The 17,404-nt window shown below is 42.4% G+C and overlaps 1 protein-coding gene across 2 annotated transcripts; it reads right to left on the bottom strand.

Moving 5' to 3' along the window:
* Positions 1–227: 227 nt before the first annotated feature.
* On the bottom strand, positions 228–16,118 carry smco4 (single-pass membrane protein with coiled-coil domains 4). 2 transcript variants are annotated; one of them, XM_060943358.1, is made up of 2 exons: positions 15,880–16,118; positions 228–4,333 (listed from the first exon to the last, which is right to left on the bottom strand). In XM_060943358.1, exon 2 carries the CDS (start codon positions 4,290–4,292, stop codon positions 4,113–4,115), a length of 180 nt encoding a protein of 59 aa, XP_060799341.1. In that variant the 5' UTR covers positions 4,293–4,333; positions 15,880–16,118; the 3' UTR covers positions 228–4,112. The 2 variants fall into 2 exon arrangements, with proteins under 2 accessions (XP_060799341.1, XP_060799340.1); XM_060943357.1 differs by having other exon boundaries at positions 15,750–15,967.
* Between the last annotated feature and the right edge of the window lie 1,286 nt (positions 16,119–17,404).

Below are 17,404 nucleotides of genomic sequence, written 5' to 3'. Positions count from 1 at the left end.
TTTGGCCCCCATATACGAGGAGAAATGACACTCTCACTTTGGGGGTTTCCTGGTCTAAAAATAGACCAACACGTGGTACACAAGAAGGGGAACCTGCCGATGACATCACGTTTCACTACCGCGCGGAAATTAAAAGGGTAGGTGACTTTGGTCGCAAAATTAATATACCTGTCGTTGTCAAAAAATGATGTTTGATATATCATTTTGAAGCTAAAAGATTTCTCTGTCTAGTCATGTTGTCATAAAATATATTGTATTTTATGCCAAAGAATACATCCAATGGTGGAATGGCACTTTAAGAGTCTCGAGTGTATAGATATTACTCTCCAACAGGGGGTGCTGTTTCTCAACACTTTTATATATAAAAAAAAAAAAAAAAACCCACACCACTCCTACCTTATACCCTTTTTTTCCACCAACAGGGAGCCGGTTCTGTTCTGTTCTACGCATCAGATTGTGACCCGTTTCAAACATTTCAATCAAAAGTAAATCAGGTCAGAACCTGAAAAGTTGGTTCTTGGATGGAATCATCACTGGGCGTGTCAGTTTGGTTAACAAATATCTGCAACAGCAGAACAAAAGCTTGGAGGTCATCGATGTGATCCGTCATCCTGCTACTACTGTGTACTTCCATTGTCCAACACTGGATGGATGACGCATCCTCGATTACATGCTGCATTGTGAGGACAACATGGGACGTCACGTACACGAAACGCTCGGCCTTCGAGTGGCGTCGTCATGAGAACCCCGTTATTCGGAAACGGCAGCATGTGGACGCCGAAGGACTACTCGTTCAGCGCAACATTAACAATTGAGCGTAACGTAGGAAATACAAAAAGGTACAATGAAAACATGAGGCTGTTGGGAATATCATTTTCCTTGAAAATATTATAAAATTACCGAGAAAACAAGACTAAAATGAGAAAAATAAATAAAAACCTCATCATACACTGAAAAACGTACTTCCGTGGTCTCCGCCGTTTCTCGAAACGTCAGCAAGCACGTCACATCTCGTGAACTTCGAGCTTTGAGGTGGTTTCCACATACAAACTCATGAATACCACAAGAGGGAGCGTTCATATGGAGTCTTCTCATTAACAACCAGCGATGGTTCCACTCAAAGCTGGTGGAAATGTGGGCGGGTTCACTGGCTGGTACCAAGGTTCAAAGAATCTGGAACGGAACCGCTTCAAGAACCTGCTCCCTTTTGGTTGAAAAGCACAACGATGTTCCAGTTTAGCCACTTTGTCTCTTGATTGAATTTTTGATCTTCACTTGCAGCTAAAAATTGGATCGAGTGACAAATTTGGCAGCTTCTCGTTACTTTCCTTTTTTTTTCCTCTCTCTTGGTTGAGTAACAGCAAAGATCACCTTTCACCAATTTGTGAATGGCACGCTTTTAGCGACATTTCAGAGAGCCAGTAGCGACTTCTGGCAATTTTTTTTTTTAAAACACCACTGCTCAAGGAACACTGCTGAAAAAAGAAACGTTGCTTGTTTATGCTGATGTTTTTTCCAATTAGCGAACAAACAGCACGTGAAGGTCGTTGAGATGTAAATCGTGTGAGTGCTGGGAGAGTTAGCATTAGCATGTTTCTGAAACACTTTGGCCTGCTGGTCTTTTCTAGTGCAACAAATATCATAAAACCATCCTCATCATGAGCACATTTCATCCAGACTTCACTTCTACACGACACTGTCTTCATGGGCACGTCGAATATTAATGACTTTCAAATTAATTCAACATTGCATCATGTAAAAAAGTTGTCTTTACATTAGAATAACATTTTTGGGATATGGAGAGACACACTGCAACAGAAAGTACCCAGAAATCTGCTCCAATGCTAACATAACACACTCCACGCACACAGGCTGTGTCCCAAACGCTGGCGTATGGATTTATTCAAAGAAATAACATGCGATTTGAAACAGTCTTCTAAAAATATTGCCCCGTTAACCCTCGGAGACCCGCAGGGGGTAAATACGCTCCCAAAAATCACGTTGTCTTTAGAGCGACATCATTTCCGATCGCTTTGCACGAGACACGAGCCGGGGGTTTTTTTTCCCCCTCTTAAACTAGAAAAAACAGATCTAAATAAAACATAAGCCCAAAGCTTGTGTGTGTCAGTCACTGACTTCTGTTGATCAGAAATGTCCCCATGTAGGTCTCGGAGGAACTTTCAGTGAATTAGCGTACGAGATTAGCGTGCGCCGTGAACCAGCACCCTGAGGTAAATACTGACAGACGACACAAGGAAGCTCAACGCACGACCTCGAGCTTTACGTTAAAGATTGTAAAGACGACTTTATGCTACATAGAATAAAGCTACGTTTATTTTGCAGAGAATAACACTAACTTTATAGGAGATAAAAGCTAACTACGTTACAGAGAAAAAGCTAACGTTAATGACCATAAAGCTACCTTTGTTTTTATACGAGTTAATATTTTGTTACAGATAATAATAAAGCTGACGTTTTGTTAGAAAACACTACATGTAGTGGAGGAACTAGCGCTTGGGACACAGGTATAAATTAGGAGTGTGTTAAATTAGGGAAATGATATAGGTTGTAGCTTGGCATTTAAATGAAAAAAAAAAAAAATCATCCATATGTTAATGTAAATGATATTGATGGTATTTCACAGAAAGAACTTGTGTGTTTTGGCATCTCCTTGAACCGAGTACAAATATATTGGTGTATTATTAATACTCTGTGTGTGTGTGTGTGTGTGTGTGTGTGTGTGTGTGTACACACACTTCGGTTCAGTCCTGAAGTCTGGAACCTTTCTTACGAGTCCTGATTCAATTCCTGAATCTCGGTTGCTTTGGCATGAAACTGAAACCCTGTAAACGCAGTACGGAGCCAACATGGCCGCCACAGGCATTAGGTTCAGGCTCTGACCGAGCCAAAATGGCCTCCTGTTTCACCTCGTCGCATGACTGCTAGAGGAAACAGTTCAGCTTAATTCGACTTAGCAGAAATGGACATCTAGGGGTTCGAGGGAGGAAGTTAAGCAGGGGTCATGTTCCAATATCATCTTCAATATGCCCTTGCAGCACTACGGGAGGAATATACTCAACCTCGGCGGGAAGAGCAATGTAGCTGAACGGTATTTCCTTGGAGAATTAAACGTGATTAAATATTAACGGTGCGTTCCAATCCTGGTTTTAATGCACCCTTGTCGACTTTACCCTCAGTTTGCACACTCCGTTTCACTCAAACCACACTCACCGGCCACTTTAATAGGAACATGTTCTTGGCTGCAGGCGTGGAACCCAATGTGTTGTTCTGCTGTTGCTTTTCTGCTCACCACGGTTGTAAAGAGTGATTATAGGAGTTCCTTCCTGGCAGCTTGAACTGTTCAATCTCTCTTATCAACAAGGTGTTTGTTTCCACCCACAGAACGGTCAGTCAATGTGTTTTTTGTTTTTCACACCATCCTGTCTGTATAAACTCCAGAAACTGTTGTGTGGGGAAATCCCAGGAGATCAGCAGTTTCGGAAATACGCAAACCAGTCCATCTGGCTCAAACAAACACCCACGCCGCAGTGAAAGAAAGTCACACGTCACTGCGAGATCACAATTTTTCCCATTCTGATGTTTGAACATTAACTGAAGCTCTTGATTTGTATCTGCGTGATTTTATGTTATTATGTTCTTAGTAAAGTGGCCGGCGAGTACTGGATTGTTAATTAACTTGTATGCTAGCCAATAAGTATGCGAGTTGACATCAGGCTTCATACGGAGTATTGGTCCAAAACTCCATCTCAAAAGCCCTGAAAGTCAAAGCCATAATGTGCTGCACTGTCCGACTGACCAGCAGTACTGCCTTGCTAATTAGCTCACATTAGTACACCTGGACAGGAAGTCGGACACTTAAGCCCAAATGTTCCGTTGTACGCCTTGGGAACCGACATAATGACACCATGGGATTGATGTACCATATTAACCGCATTAGTTATTTCAGCATGGTAACTAGCAACTCGTTATAACTAGTGAGTTAATGCTGAGAGAAAGGAGAGAAAGTGGATGAGGGCGCGTTAAAAGCGGGACTAGAATCGCCAAATATAAATAGCTAGGTATCGAAAGAGCAGGAGCGAGACGGGGGACGGCTACTGGACGGCTCCCGGCCGGGTGGCGACGTAGACGAAGAGGACGATGAGCAGGATGAGGATGGCGAGTGTGGGCAGGACGACGGTGGCCACCTGCTCGCGCGCCTCCTGCATCGCCTGCTTCCGCTCCTTCTTATCCTTCCACGACTCTTTCTTCGGCTTGCCCTTCAGCTGACGCATGGCATCTGCGAGTCCTCGCTCACACGCCGAGTCCTTTACAGCTGCAGATAAATTACACAATCCGGGTCATTAACCTGCAGGAAGCATGTGGACACAAAAGTAGTAGAAGACGATCACAGGTCTCTATGGATAACATTTGCATATGATTTGCATAATGTACACTACCGTTCAGAAGTTTGGGGTCACTTTGAAATGTCCTTATTTTTGAAAGAAAAGCACTGTTCTTTTCAATGAAGATCACTTTAAACTAATCAGAAATCCACTCTATACATTGCTAATGTGGTAAATGACTATTCTAGCTGCAAATGTGTGGTTTTTGGTGCAATATCTCCATAGGTGTATAGAGGCCCATTTCCAGCAACTCTCACTCCAGTGTTCTAATGGTACAATGTGTTTGCTCATTGCCTCAGAAGGCTAATGGATGATTAGAAAACCCTTGTACAATCATGTTAGCACAGCTGAAAACAGTTGAGCTCTTTAGAGAAGCTATAAAACTGGCCTTCCTTTAGGCTGGGCAGACACTGTGCGATTTTTTCAATCGCGGTATTTAGCTGCTGCTCACACTGTACGAGTGAATCGCAGGGGTGAACAGCACGCAGCTTACGATTCCTGTTCTCGCGCTATACGATCCGATGCTCGGATGCGATCTGACTGCTCACACTGTACTTCCATACTTCCAGATTCTTGTATCCGGAACTGCAACGTGAATAGTGTTGTGACGTTCGCGAACGAACCGATTCTTTTGAACGGCTCCTAGGCATGAACGATGAGAACCGAGTCTCGAGCTGGGGGAGCCGTTCTTTCTGTCGTTCTTTTCCTGTACTGTGTTTCAGATAGTTTATAATGTTGTTGTGTGATATTAATGATAATATTGTGGGAAAACTACTTTGCACGGACGTTCATTTAATTTATTCTGTCGTCATTTTGTTTGTTCTATTTTTGTGTATTTTATTTATTTATCTATTTTGTATCTCAGACTTAAATATTTTTGTAAAACAAATGTTTTTCTATAAAATATTCTTGCGTTCTTGATTATGTTCTTGAGTGTTTTTTTTTTTTTTACAGAAAAGCCGTTCTGCATGGACATTCATTGAAGCCCTCATTGTTTTTTAATGGTTATTTATGAGCGTTTAGGGGTTACAATAATGTAAGTGCTTCACACCGGGTAGAAGTGTAACGAACTCGATGCGAGTTGTCAACAAATCCTATAACTTGGTTCATGAAACGCGCTTACAAAATATTTTCACTGTGAATATTTATTGTGTAATGGTGCAAAGTGAGAGAGAGAGAGAGAGAGAGAGAGAGAGAGAGAGAGAGAGAGAGAGAGAGAGACTCTGCCCTTAGGGCAGAGTCAATCCCGCCAGCAAAAATAGGGGAAAAAAAAGGAGCGATTTCACCTCTTCAGATGTTGGTTTTAGTCCTACAATTGCTTTATATAAAAGGTATGTCCAGAAATATTGATGTCACTGTCTAAGCAGAGGGATCTGGCTTCTTTAGACACTGTCTTCTTAAAACTGAATACATATTTTAAAAAAGAGCCAAATGAGCCAGTCTTTTGAACGGCTCTTTTCAAAGAACGGATCACAAAGATGCGGATCCCATCAAAGAGCCATAAATCCCATCTCTAAGGCCCTGTCCACACGACAACGGATTCAGGTGACTCCGATACAATTGCTTATCGTTTCGGCCTGGCGTACACACGGCACCGGCGTTTTGGGTGCCCAAAACACAATCTTTTTGAGAACGGGTTCCAGAGTGGAAAGATCTGGCAACGTTGCCGTTGTGAAGTCGTCTGGATGAGTAGAACGGATTTGTTTACGATGACGTCACAACCACATGACTGAGTGCTTCACACCGGGTAGAAGTGTAACAAACTCGATGCAAGTTTTCAACAAATCCTATAACTTGGTTCATGAAACACGCTTACAAAATATTTTCACTGTGAATATTTATTGTGTAATGGTGCAAAGTGAGAGAGAGAGAGAGAGAGAGAGAGACTCTGCCCTTAGGGCAGAGTCAATCCCGCCAGCAAAAATAGGAAAAAAAAGGAGCGATTTCACCTCTTCAGATGTTGGTTTTAGTCCTACAATACATTCCTCAAAAAGGGCGTAGAAGAGCAAATTAATCCATCAACTTGTAGCATTCAATTTATTCCGGACCATTAAAGACGCCGCCTTCCGCGTAGAATCATACGTCATCCTCGCTGCCATATTGGATGGGTCAAAGCGGAGAATAAAGATTCATGTGCTGCGTTTAACTGTACCAACAGGTTTACCGTCCAAACGAGATCACATGGGATTACCTTTCACAGGTGAGAAACAACAAATTAATCCATCAACATGTAGCATTCAATTTATTCCGGACCATTAAAGACGCCGCCTTCCGCATAGAATCATACGTCATCCTCGCCGCCATATTGGATAGGTCAAAGCGGAGAATAAAGATTAGCTGCGTTTAACTGTACCAACAGGTTTGCCGTCCAAACGAGATCACATGGGATTACCTTTCACAGGTGAGACTGGAAAAATACTTTTCATTGTATTTGGTCATTATAATGTAATTTTACGAACAGATTTTCCTGACTTTGTGGCTAATATGAAGTCTCGCGCATAATAGTTTATGCGCATGCGTCCTTACTTCTTCTATTGTTCTGGTGTCTCCGAAGGGACCGTCTTACAGCGCCCCTAGAGGTGTGGCATGTGTATTGCATCGTTTTCAGCAAGCGTTGCATTGCCATATGGACCTGATATTTTACTGATCGTTGCCCATTTGGACGCGATATATTTTTAAATAACATCTCGTTGCTGTTGTCGTGTGGATGTAGCCTAAGTTACGTGAAGAGGAGACCAGAAGTGCTGCTCAGTGTTTGTTTTTTCTTCCGTATCTGTGTTCGCGCATGCGTAGTGTGACAGGTTGAGGTAAATCGGCTCGTGACGCTGCTTCAACAGTGCGATAGCCTCACGATGGGCGACCAGGATTTCAAACAGGTTTGATTTTCATCCGATCGATTGGGAGGAGGTCGTGAGGTGTTAATCGCTTGTCGTTACCCCATATATACTACACGATCCGAGACGCACGATTGAGCCAAAAATTGGCCCGATCTCCAAAATAGTCGCACGAGTGAAAATCGTGTCAAAATCGGGCCAAAATTCGCACAGTGTCTGCCCAGCCTTAAGCAGATTGAGTTTCTGGAGCATCACATTTGTGGGGTCGATTAAATGCTCAAAATGGCCAGAAAAATGTCTTGACTATATTTTCTATTCATTTTACAACTTATGGTGGGAAATAAAAGTGTGACTTTTCACGGAAAACACTAAATTGTCTGGGTGACCCCAAACTTTTGAACGGTAGTCTATGCATATGCAGCAGGCTGATTTAAGAGAATCAGTGACCCCCCCCCTTGCATTTACAACCCTTTTAGAAATTCCCTATAGTCATAGCAACTGTGCCAAGTGTGCATGCGTGCACACCGCTGTCTAAGCCTATTTCCACACCACCCAGCCCAGGAATCAGGAAGTGGACGAGGAAACAGGATGCGTTTAGATAATAGCTTGAAAAACATTCTCATACCCTATTGAGTGCACTTGTACACGCTGCCGAGCGCTGAATTTCAACTTCAAATTCCCTACGTAGGGTGTATGAGCCATTATTTCATACACTGTATTGTGCTTTTGTATAGGGAGCATACAGCCGGATTATAAATTACTCTAAACCGTCACACACCATTATACTATTGTGCCGTTTAATTCTCAGTGCTAACATACATTACGGTTTCTATAATAACGGCTCAGTCGCAGGGGCTTGTACAGCAAACGCGCCACATAATAAACACTGTTTGCTAACGAATAAAAAAAAAAAAATCACTGATATGGTTAAGTTTTGCGTAAAGGAGACGTTTAACATTTTCAGGAAGGAGTCTCCAGTGTTGGTAGGTTTTCCGCTGCAGTGAAGTCTTCAGGACAGGAGTTTACACTTTTCAGGTTAATCTAGGTTAAAGACCAAGCTGTTTTCAGATGCTTTCTGTTAAATAATTAATATTTTTACATTTTTTATAATCTTTACTTTCTCTGCATGTTTTAAATTTACTTTAATTTTATTCTATTTTATTCCGCTGGTTTCTTTTTCTTTTTCTCCTTTTTGGCATTTTATTATTTTAGTTCTACTGTTGTTTAATTCTTATTATTTTCTTTTAATTCTTTTAATTAATTGTTTTAGATTAAAAATAAAATTATTTTATGTAATTTTATTTCTCTATTGTTTACTGTTTTTGTTTTTGCTTCTGTAAAGCACATTGAACTGCCATTGTGTATGAAATGTGCTATATAAATAAACTTGCCTTGCCTTGCGTTTCTTGGTAACATGAAAAGCTTCGTGTTTTGTTTTTTCATCTTATTAACTTCAACACATCTAAACATGACTGATAGCAGGAACTAACTTGTTTCCCCAGAACATTAAATGTAAAATTTTGAAATATTCATAAATAAGAATGAATTATAGGCGAATCGCCATGGTTTAAAAGGAATAAAACACATCCTGGCGTGCTGCTCCAGGAAAGCAATCAACTTCAAGATGGAAATAATAACTCCAGATCATCACAGCTGCCTGTTGTTGATTATTTTTCTGTCACAGCCCGACTCAAAGTGTTTTATTCCCGACACAGTGGTTTCAGTTGACTGAGCTCTAATATAAAATCTGGACGCTCATCGGCTCGGCAGAGTGAAGCCATCTGGCCGCCATCTTACCACTCGCATCACGGAGCAGAACGGTCATTCAGGTTACTAGAAGCTACACAAAATTTGGACAGGTTATTTATATAGCTGGTGAGAAATTAGAAGAAAAATGCCTACATGTGCAGCAGTGAACTGTACAAATCGTCAGGTCAAAGGTCGTGGACGAACTTTTCACCTGTGGAGTATTGATCGCTAGTGTGAGATCATTTTGCATGGACGCCCTATAGGGTATTAGGCAGAAAAATAAATTTACCAGTCAAAAATAATATTTTATATAACCCTGATAAGCGCCGCAGGTGCGAAGACGAGCGCCGCAGGCGCGAAGTCCCTCTAGGGGGGTCTGGGGGCATGCCCCCCCAGAAAATTTTTGAAATTTAGACTTCATTTCCTGCATTCTAGGACATTTTCAGGGTGAAATGGCGTGTAATTTTTGATCAGAAATATTGCATATTTTTACTTTGTATTTTTTTCAGTTTCACTCCTGAATGTATCAGATGTATGTATGGTGTTTGATTTGGTAACAAAAGTGAAAAGAAAATAAACAACAATGAATTGTATATAATCTTTTGATCTAGTTACAGTATTTAATAAAAAAAAAAAAACCCAACAGTATTCTATTTTACCATACCCCAATGAACCCCCTTGTTAATCAATGTATCACACATACCTTTTCTGTCTTTTTGTGGAAAAACGAATCAGTTTTTGTCACATTCAATTTGGGGCGTTTGTTGGGATTCATCTTGATCCAGAAGAGTGAGTCAGCAAAAAAAAATGCGGTTCTCCCGCCAAGAAAGAGGAAACTACAACGCAGGGTGTTTGGCAATTTTCGACCAATCAGAATTCGCGATTTATTCAGTCCGCATGTTACAAGATTCAGTGCGGGCCAAAATGGCGGAAACGATGAAATATTCTGATTTTTCATTTCAAGTTTTCAGTATTTTTCGTATTAAACTGTGTTTCTTACGATTTGTAAATGATGGCGGAACCACACACGGACTGGCCATCGGGAGTAGCGGGAGTTTTCCCAGTGGGCCGGTGGTTCAGTGTGGGCCAGCGGAGAAAAAAAAAAAAAACAGTTGCGCGCTGGCCTTTAATATGACAAGCAATGTTAACAGTTTCTTTAACAAACTGTTAACATTGCTTATCATATTAAAGGCCAGCGCGCAACTGTAATAAGCAATGTTAACAGTTTGTTAAAGAAACTGTTAACATTGCTTATCATATTAAAGGCCAGCGCGCAACTGTAATAAGCAATGTTAACAGTTTGTTAAAGAAACTGTTAACATTGCTTATCATATTAAAGGCCAGCGCGCAACTGTTTTTTTTTTTTTTTTTTCTCCGCCGGCCCACGCTGAACCACCAGCCCACCGGGAAAACTCCCGCTACTCCCGATGGCCAGTCCGTGTGTGGGCGGAACATAACTGGATTTATCGGATGACATGTGGGAGTATTCATGTGCGAAAATTTTCGGCATTATCGTCCGTTTCAGTATCCGTCTGTGTGTATACTTGCCCGTTGAAATCGGCAATCGCCCGTCAAATTTACGGGTGGACGGGTCTCTGCCTAATACCTTAACGCCCTATAGCTCTGTCTTAGTTAAAAACCTGACATTGATATCGGAGATGAACACTGTCAGATTTTCAATGGAAATGTCCCAGACTAGATCAACACCCAAGTCGAGACATGTTTAATCTTGAATGTGAGAGCTCAAGCGCAAAGGTTCAAATAAATGAGCCTCAGGAGCCTAAATGAAAGAAGGACCGCAGCCTTCAGCAGAAATGGCAGCGAGGGATGCAAATAAAAAGAGATACGTTATTGTTCGAGTTTGGTCAGGAGTTATTTTCCATTTCCCTAAGGCTAAGCACAATCGACAATGTCGATCATCTGCACGTCACACCTACTTGCACAAATTAACAAAATGTGCATGATTAAATAACAAATAACATGAGAAAATAATCCTGTTTCAACAACTGTCCTAAATAGAAAGGAAGTATTGTACAGCCTGTGTGCTGGTATAATAAAGTAAATATAAGGAAGAAGAAATATATGAAAGAGAAAGGTACGCTGTATAGAGAAAAAAATGAAATAATCTCCATAAATTATAGTAGTGTAAAAAAAAAAAAGACTGAACTGGAAAAGAAAAAAAACAACAGTGAAGCGGAGCACTATAAAGATATGTAAGGAATGGGGGGGAGGAGGCCAATTTATGCTGACAATGCAGTCCTCGCAGATGGCGTCTGCGTGCACCTCCCAAAAATTGTGACCACCGCAGAAGCCTCGCAGACAAGATGGCTCCGATTGGTCCACTCTACATCTGCTGTACACGCACTTCCGCTTCCCTACTTTCCCGGTTTGTTTTGTTTTCACTACCGCCATTTTTAAAAACACGAGCGAAGATGGAGCAGCACGAAGAGCGGTTGATCGAGGAAGTGAGGAAGTACGTACATCTATACGACTCCAGTTCTAGTCATTATAAGTAACCGGAGGATAAACACTCCACTAACCACACCCACCAACTACTCCTAGCGATTTCGTGACTTCGTGCCCCCTTGCGTTGTGGCGGTGAATAACATCGCACACGCCTTTTACTCCCCGCTCAACGATAAATTACAACTGTCTGCGAAAAGCTATCTGCGAAAGCCTTGTCGCAAGAGCATGCAGAGGCCCTAAGGAGGTGGTAATGAAGGGGGGGGGGGGGGGGGGGGAGTCAGAAGATAGTTTTCTTGGGCAAATTATCAGATACAACAGTTTAAAGGAGAACTGAAGTCATTTTTAAACTTGCTTTATTTCTTAATTAACATGTTATTCAATTACATTTTCAGTTTTAGTAACCTTATATCGTGACTCGTATCGGCAACTAATTGCAATTAAATATTATACTTATCGGCCTATTCGGTTTTTAGCCGTGTTGAATTTAGTTTGTTTGGTCCACGGCAGGCGTCGCTTATCTGTGCAGTCTTCATGAGACTTGTGCGAGACTTCGAAACGTGAAGTGTCAGCGCCGCCATTTTGAAAACTGTTTTCCAAACGAAGTATTGCACAAAAACAAGTTTAAATGACAATCACTGCCTACTTTTTTCAAACTTTCCTGATTGCTATCAAAACAAACAACTTCCGGCTTGATTACGTCAGCATTCGAAAGAGGGCGCGCGCGTCTTTTGATGACGTTGGCAGATGTCGGTTACTTTGATTTCCACTGTACGTTTTACTTCCGTCCTACGATGTCTCGCACAGGTCTCAACGCATCTTGTTTACGGCAATCACTTTGACATATGGACCGATATATTCTCATCCTCATCTCATTATCTCTAGCCGCTTTATCCTGTTCTACAGGGTCGCAGGCAAGCTGGAGCCTATCCCAGCTGACTACGGGCGAAAGGCGGGGTACACCCTGGACAAGTCGCCAGGTCATCACAGGGCTGACACATAGACACAGACAACCATTCACACTCACATTCACACCTACGCTCAATTTAGAGTCACCAGTTAACCTAACCTGCATGTCTTTGGACTGTGGGGGAAACCGGAGCACCCGGAGGAAACCCACGTGGAGAACATGCAAACTCCGCACAGAAAGGCCCTCGCCGGCCACCAGCCTAACGCGACCAGTGATGGGAATAACGGCGTTAGAAATAAACAGCATTACTTTTTTAGGAATGAGTAATCTAACTAATTACTTTTTACATCATTATAACGCCGTTCCTGTTACTTACAATAAAATACTATGTGTTACTTTATTAAAGCTGTTTTCATCTGGCACGCTGCTCGTTCAGCCTTTCTTTATTCTGCTTTAGTGTGGGGCGGGGAGACACGAGACAACGGCACAGTAAGCCAATCAGAGTAGATTTGGACAACATACGTAGGTAGGCCACGCCTACTGCACTACTGCGCGCTCTTTCAATCGGAAGACACAGCGATGGCGAGCGGTCAGCCCAGCACTGCGCTTTCACATTGGAAATACAGCCATTACTTTTCATTACTTGAAATAAAAGGCAAAAATGTGTACGTGCAATGCACATTATGTCGAGGAACAAAGCGTTTGTCCTCGTCAGTGGCCAGTAATTAGTAACAATTTTAATAACTACAAAAATAGATTAAATTTGATAGTCACATTGTCCCACAAAAATATTAGTATAGTGTAGATAATGTTACTGATTGGTTCTGTTAAGTGTCCATTTCAGTCATTAAACACATTTAACATTCACTTTTATTATGATTACACTAATTGAATTTAATTTGATTTTTTTTTGAGGGGGAACAAAATGTAACGGAATAATTACTTTCCCTGGTAATTAGTTACTTTAATGACAAAGTAACTCCGTTACTAACTCAGTTACTTTTTGGGAAAAGTAACTAGTAACTATAATTACTTTTTGAAAGTAACGTGCCCAACACTGGCAGCGACAAAATAGCAATCATTCCTATATTTAATAAAATGAGAAAGAGAATTTTGATTTTAAAAAAAATTGCCTTCAGTTCTCCTTTAAAGGTCCCATGGCATGAAATTTTCACTTTCTGAGGTTTTTTAACGTTAAAATGAGTTCCTCTGACCTTCTTAAGTCACCCCAGTGGCTAGAAATTTCACAATGTGTAAACCAAACTATGCCCAACATTTGAGAATGGCGCGTCAAAACGGCGCGTTGATACGGTAAGCTCTTCCCTTTACTACGTCAGCAAGGGAGATGATCCCCACGCCCCCCCTCTGGATTCCCACCCACTGTATGGATTGCCCACCCAGTTGTAGTGAGGAGACCATAGAGGACACAACAACATGGCATCACCTAAGCGAGCGAAACATGGAAATTGCGCTGTACATGGATGTGACAACACAGAAAAGAGTCTGTTTTTACTGCCGACGGGAGAGCCCCTGAAGACGCAGTGGCTTAATTTTATTTACTCCAATAATACGCCGTCGAGTCTACCTAAGACGGTGTATGTTTGTCGGAAGCATTTTCCTGAGGAATGTTTCCACAACTTGGGACAGTACAGGGCAGGTTTTGCACATCAACTGTCACTGAAGCCTGGGTCCGTACCAAGCATCCCTGCCGCATCAGCCACAAACACCCAACAAGTAAGTGTATAACTGTTAAGTCGTTTTGCCATGCTATAAAATCGGTGCCACGTTAGCCTTGCAATGGCTACATTAGCTGTGCAGCTAACCGCTTCCTGCAGTTAGCCAGGTAATCTGCGCTACAAAACTAAAGAGCATGCAGCATGCTCTGTTCAACTGAGTTTAGTCTGGAAATTGACTAACTTATGAGCTTATGTTTGACTATTGCTCCGCAATGCATGTCTTCTGTTGGATAAGCGATATGTTGCTGTAGTTGCTGCTTCTATCCTCTTTGGTTATGGAGTGCGTGTTCAAGCCTAGGGTATTATACGTTCGTAAACTACCACTCCGAACACTCTCACTCTCTGTTCTCTGTGTCACGTTGAGTTTACGAAAGGAGTCCGAGGGAGAACGGGGTTTTGTCTTAGCAGCATGGCTACAGGCGCTGATAGCAGCGAGTATAGGCCTCTGCATGCTCTTGCGACAAGGCTTTCACAGATAGCTTTTCGCAGACAGTTGTAATTTATTGTTGAGCGGGGAGTATAGGCGTGTGCGATGTTATTCACCGGCACAACGCAAGGGGGCGTGAAGTCGCTAGGAGTAGTTGGTGGGTGTGGTTAGTGGAGTGTTTGTCCTCCGGTTACTTATAATGACTAGAACTGGAGTCGTATAGATGTACGTACTTCCTCAATCAACCGCTCTTCATGCTGCTCCATCTTCGCTCGTGTTTTTAAAAATGCTGGTCGTGAAAATAAAACAAACCAGGAAAGTAGTGAAGCGGAAGTGCGTGTACAGCGGATGTAGAGTGGACCAATCAGAGCCGTCTTGTCTGCGAGGCTTCTGCGGTGGTCACAATTTTTGGGAGGTGCACGCAGAGCGTCTGTGAAGGTGGGGGGGCTACACAGACACTATCTGCGACACCGTCTGCGAGGACTGCGTTGTCAGCATAAATTGGCCTTAAGTGTGTGCGCAGCTTGGTCAAGCCCCTCCCCCCATGGCCCGCCCTCTACCCTTCCCCGCCTCCTGCTTCTCATTAACAAAACGACGCACTGGGAAAAGCGCTGAAATGGGGCTCTCTCCCAGGAGGCTATATCTACGTGCCGAGGGTTCATTTCGAGAAAGGCTGCGGATATAACATCCGGAAACCTCCACGAGCCCGTTTAAAGCATCAACAAACCACCATGCCATGGCACCTTTAACACAAGCGGTGCGAGTGGTAAGATGGCGGCCAGATGGCTTCACAAGTCTCTCCAGACTTTAAAGATTGCAACCGAGCTGCACTGTCCTGTGTTGCGCATGCGCACTGCCCGTGTTGGCGTTCTTTATTCGTCTACGGCAAGCAAACAGGGACACACGACCCGAGAGTTCAGTAAACTTGGATTGAACACGATTTTAGCATCTTAACACTTCTCTCACAGCACTGTTAGCGCGCTAAAGCAAACTTTATAGTCAGAATTGTGCGTTTAGACGCTGAAAGCGAGGAGATTAGTGCGGGTTTTTTAAACATTACCCGGGGCCGCTGGATCCGGTTACCGAGCGGCCAAAAATAAACCGCTGCTTAGGAAACTAGTTATTCAAGCACCTGGAGTGATTTTATACAACACTACAAACTCACATCTGTTCCTCTAGACATGCAAAGTATGTAAATAATAATAATAATAAAGAGTTGTTTGTAACCGGCTGTTAGTTGTTGATGAGAATGCTGTGCTGGAGGTGAGTAGGGCGCGTTAGAGAGTGGAGTAGTGCAGAGCGGTTTAGGACACGGCCCGGTCTCTCTCTACTGCACACACACACACCCCTACTGTACCTCTCTGCACGCGCACTGACTGCCAACTTCCAGCGAGTCGCGTGCACGCGCGCACTTTCGGTCCGGTTCGGTTCCCTCGTGAGTCCGGAACAGCCGCCGGGTCTGTAACGCCATCCACGCGCCGCTCGCGCTCTCTCTCTCTCTCTCTCTCTCGCGCGCGCCGATACTTTAACTTGTAGAGTGTCCGCTTTCGCGCGAGCGCTCGGGTTGTGCAGGGCTCGTGCGCCGCTTTCACCAGGATTACGTGGCAGTACATGAGCAGCGTCACTCGGCTCGCGCGCCGCGGAGACGAAGAGGGCGGGGCGTTGGGAAATAATGACGCGCGCGCGCCCCCTGCATTATATAATGTCTAAAACGCAGCATTGAAATTAAACACACACGCGCGCGGGCCAGCCCTCGGCTCTGATTGGTCAGAAGGCGTTGATTAATTTCCATCTCTGATGCGCATGTTCGACCGTTTCTATAGCAACCACTAGCACAGAGTACCATAGATGTACATAGAAGACTCGATGCCTGTGGAACGTCCGCACATGGCGGCCATCTTCCCTCAGACCGCTGGCTTACCCAGTGCACTGTGTTCATAGCGATATGTACTTTTCAGATGACCGTAACTTCCTCAAATTTCAATCGATATTCAAACGGTTGGGTTTGTTATATAAAAAAAACCAAACGGAAGTATGTATTTATGATATTAATGATGAATAATCATTTTATGTTTTAAAAAACTACGCATAGCTTGCTGAAATTCCTCTGCTGTGAGAAGCCTAACACTGCATACTTATGGATAACTGCGGCCTTAGGACAGATAACCATACAATTTATTTCCAATTTTAGTGAAAATATTTTTACATGTGATAGGGCTGTAGGGGAAGCTAAAGTTAAATAAACAGCTTACTCACTTCTGAAACTTCAGAAATACTTCATCCACCTCAAAAACCTAATGCACTCACAGCATAGCATAATAACAAATGCACACTCACAGCATAGCATAATAACAAATGCACACTCACAGCATAGCATAATAACAAATGCACACTCACAGCATAGCATAATAACAAATATAAACTCACATCATAGCATAATAACAAATGCACACTCACAGCATAGCATAATAACAAATGCACACTCACAGCATAGCATAATAACAAATATAAACTCACATCATAGCATAATAACAAATGTAAACTCACATCATAGCATAATAACAAATGTAAACTCACATCATAGCATAATAACAAATGCACACTCACATCATAGCATAATAACAAATGTAAACTCACATCATAGCATAATAACAAATGTAAACTCACATCATAGCATAATAACAAATGTAAACTCACATCATAGCATAATAACAAATGTAAACTCACATCATAGCATAATAACAAATGTAAACTCACATCATAGCATAATAACAAATGTAAACTCACATCATAGCATAATAACAAATGCACACTCACATCATAGCATAATAACAAATGCACACTCACATCATAGCATAATAACAAATGCACACTCACATCAT

This window comes from Neoarius graeffei, chromosome 16 (assembly GCF_027579695.1).
Source record: "Neoarius graeffei isolate fNeoGra1 chromosome 16, fNeoGra1.pri, whole genome shotgun sequence".
Lineage (NCBI taxonomy): Eukaryota > Metazoa > Chordata > Actinopteri > Siluriformes > Ariidae > Neoarius > Neoarius graeffei.
Note: the sequence above shows the minus strand (reverse complement) of the source record. Positions and strands in the feature narration are given on the sequence as shown.

What these genes read in the sequence shown, in the direction of transcription:
- smco4 (XM_060943358.1), bottom strand. Translation starts at nt 4,292, where the DNA reads ATGCGTCAGCTGAAGGGCAAGCCGAAGAAAGAGTCGTGGAAGGATAAG.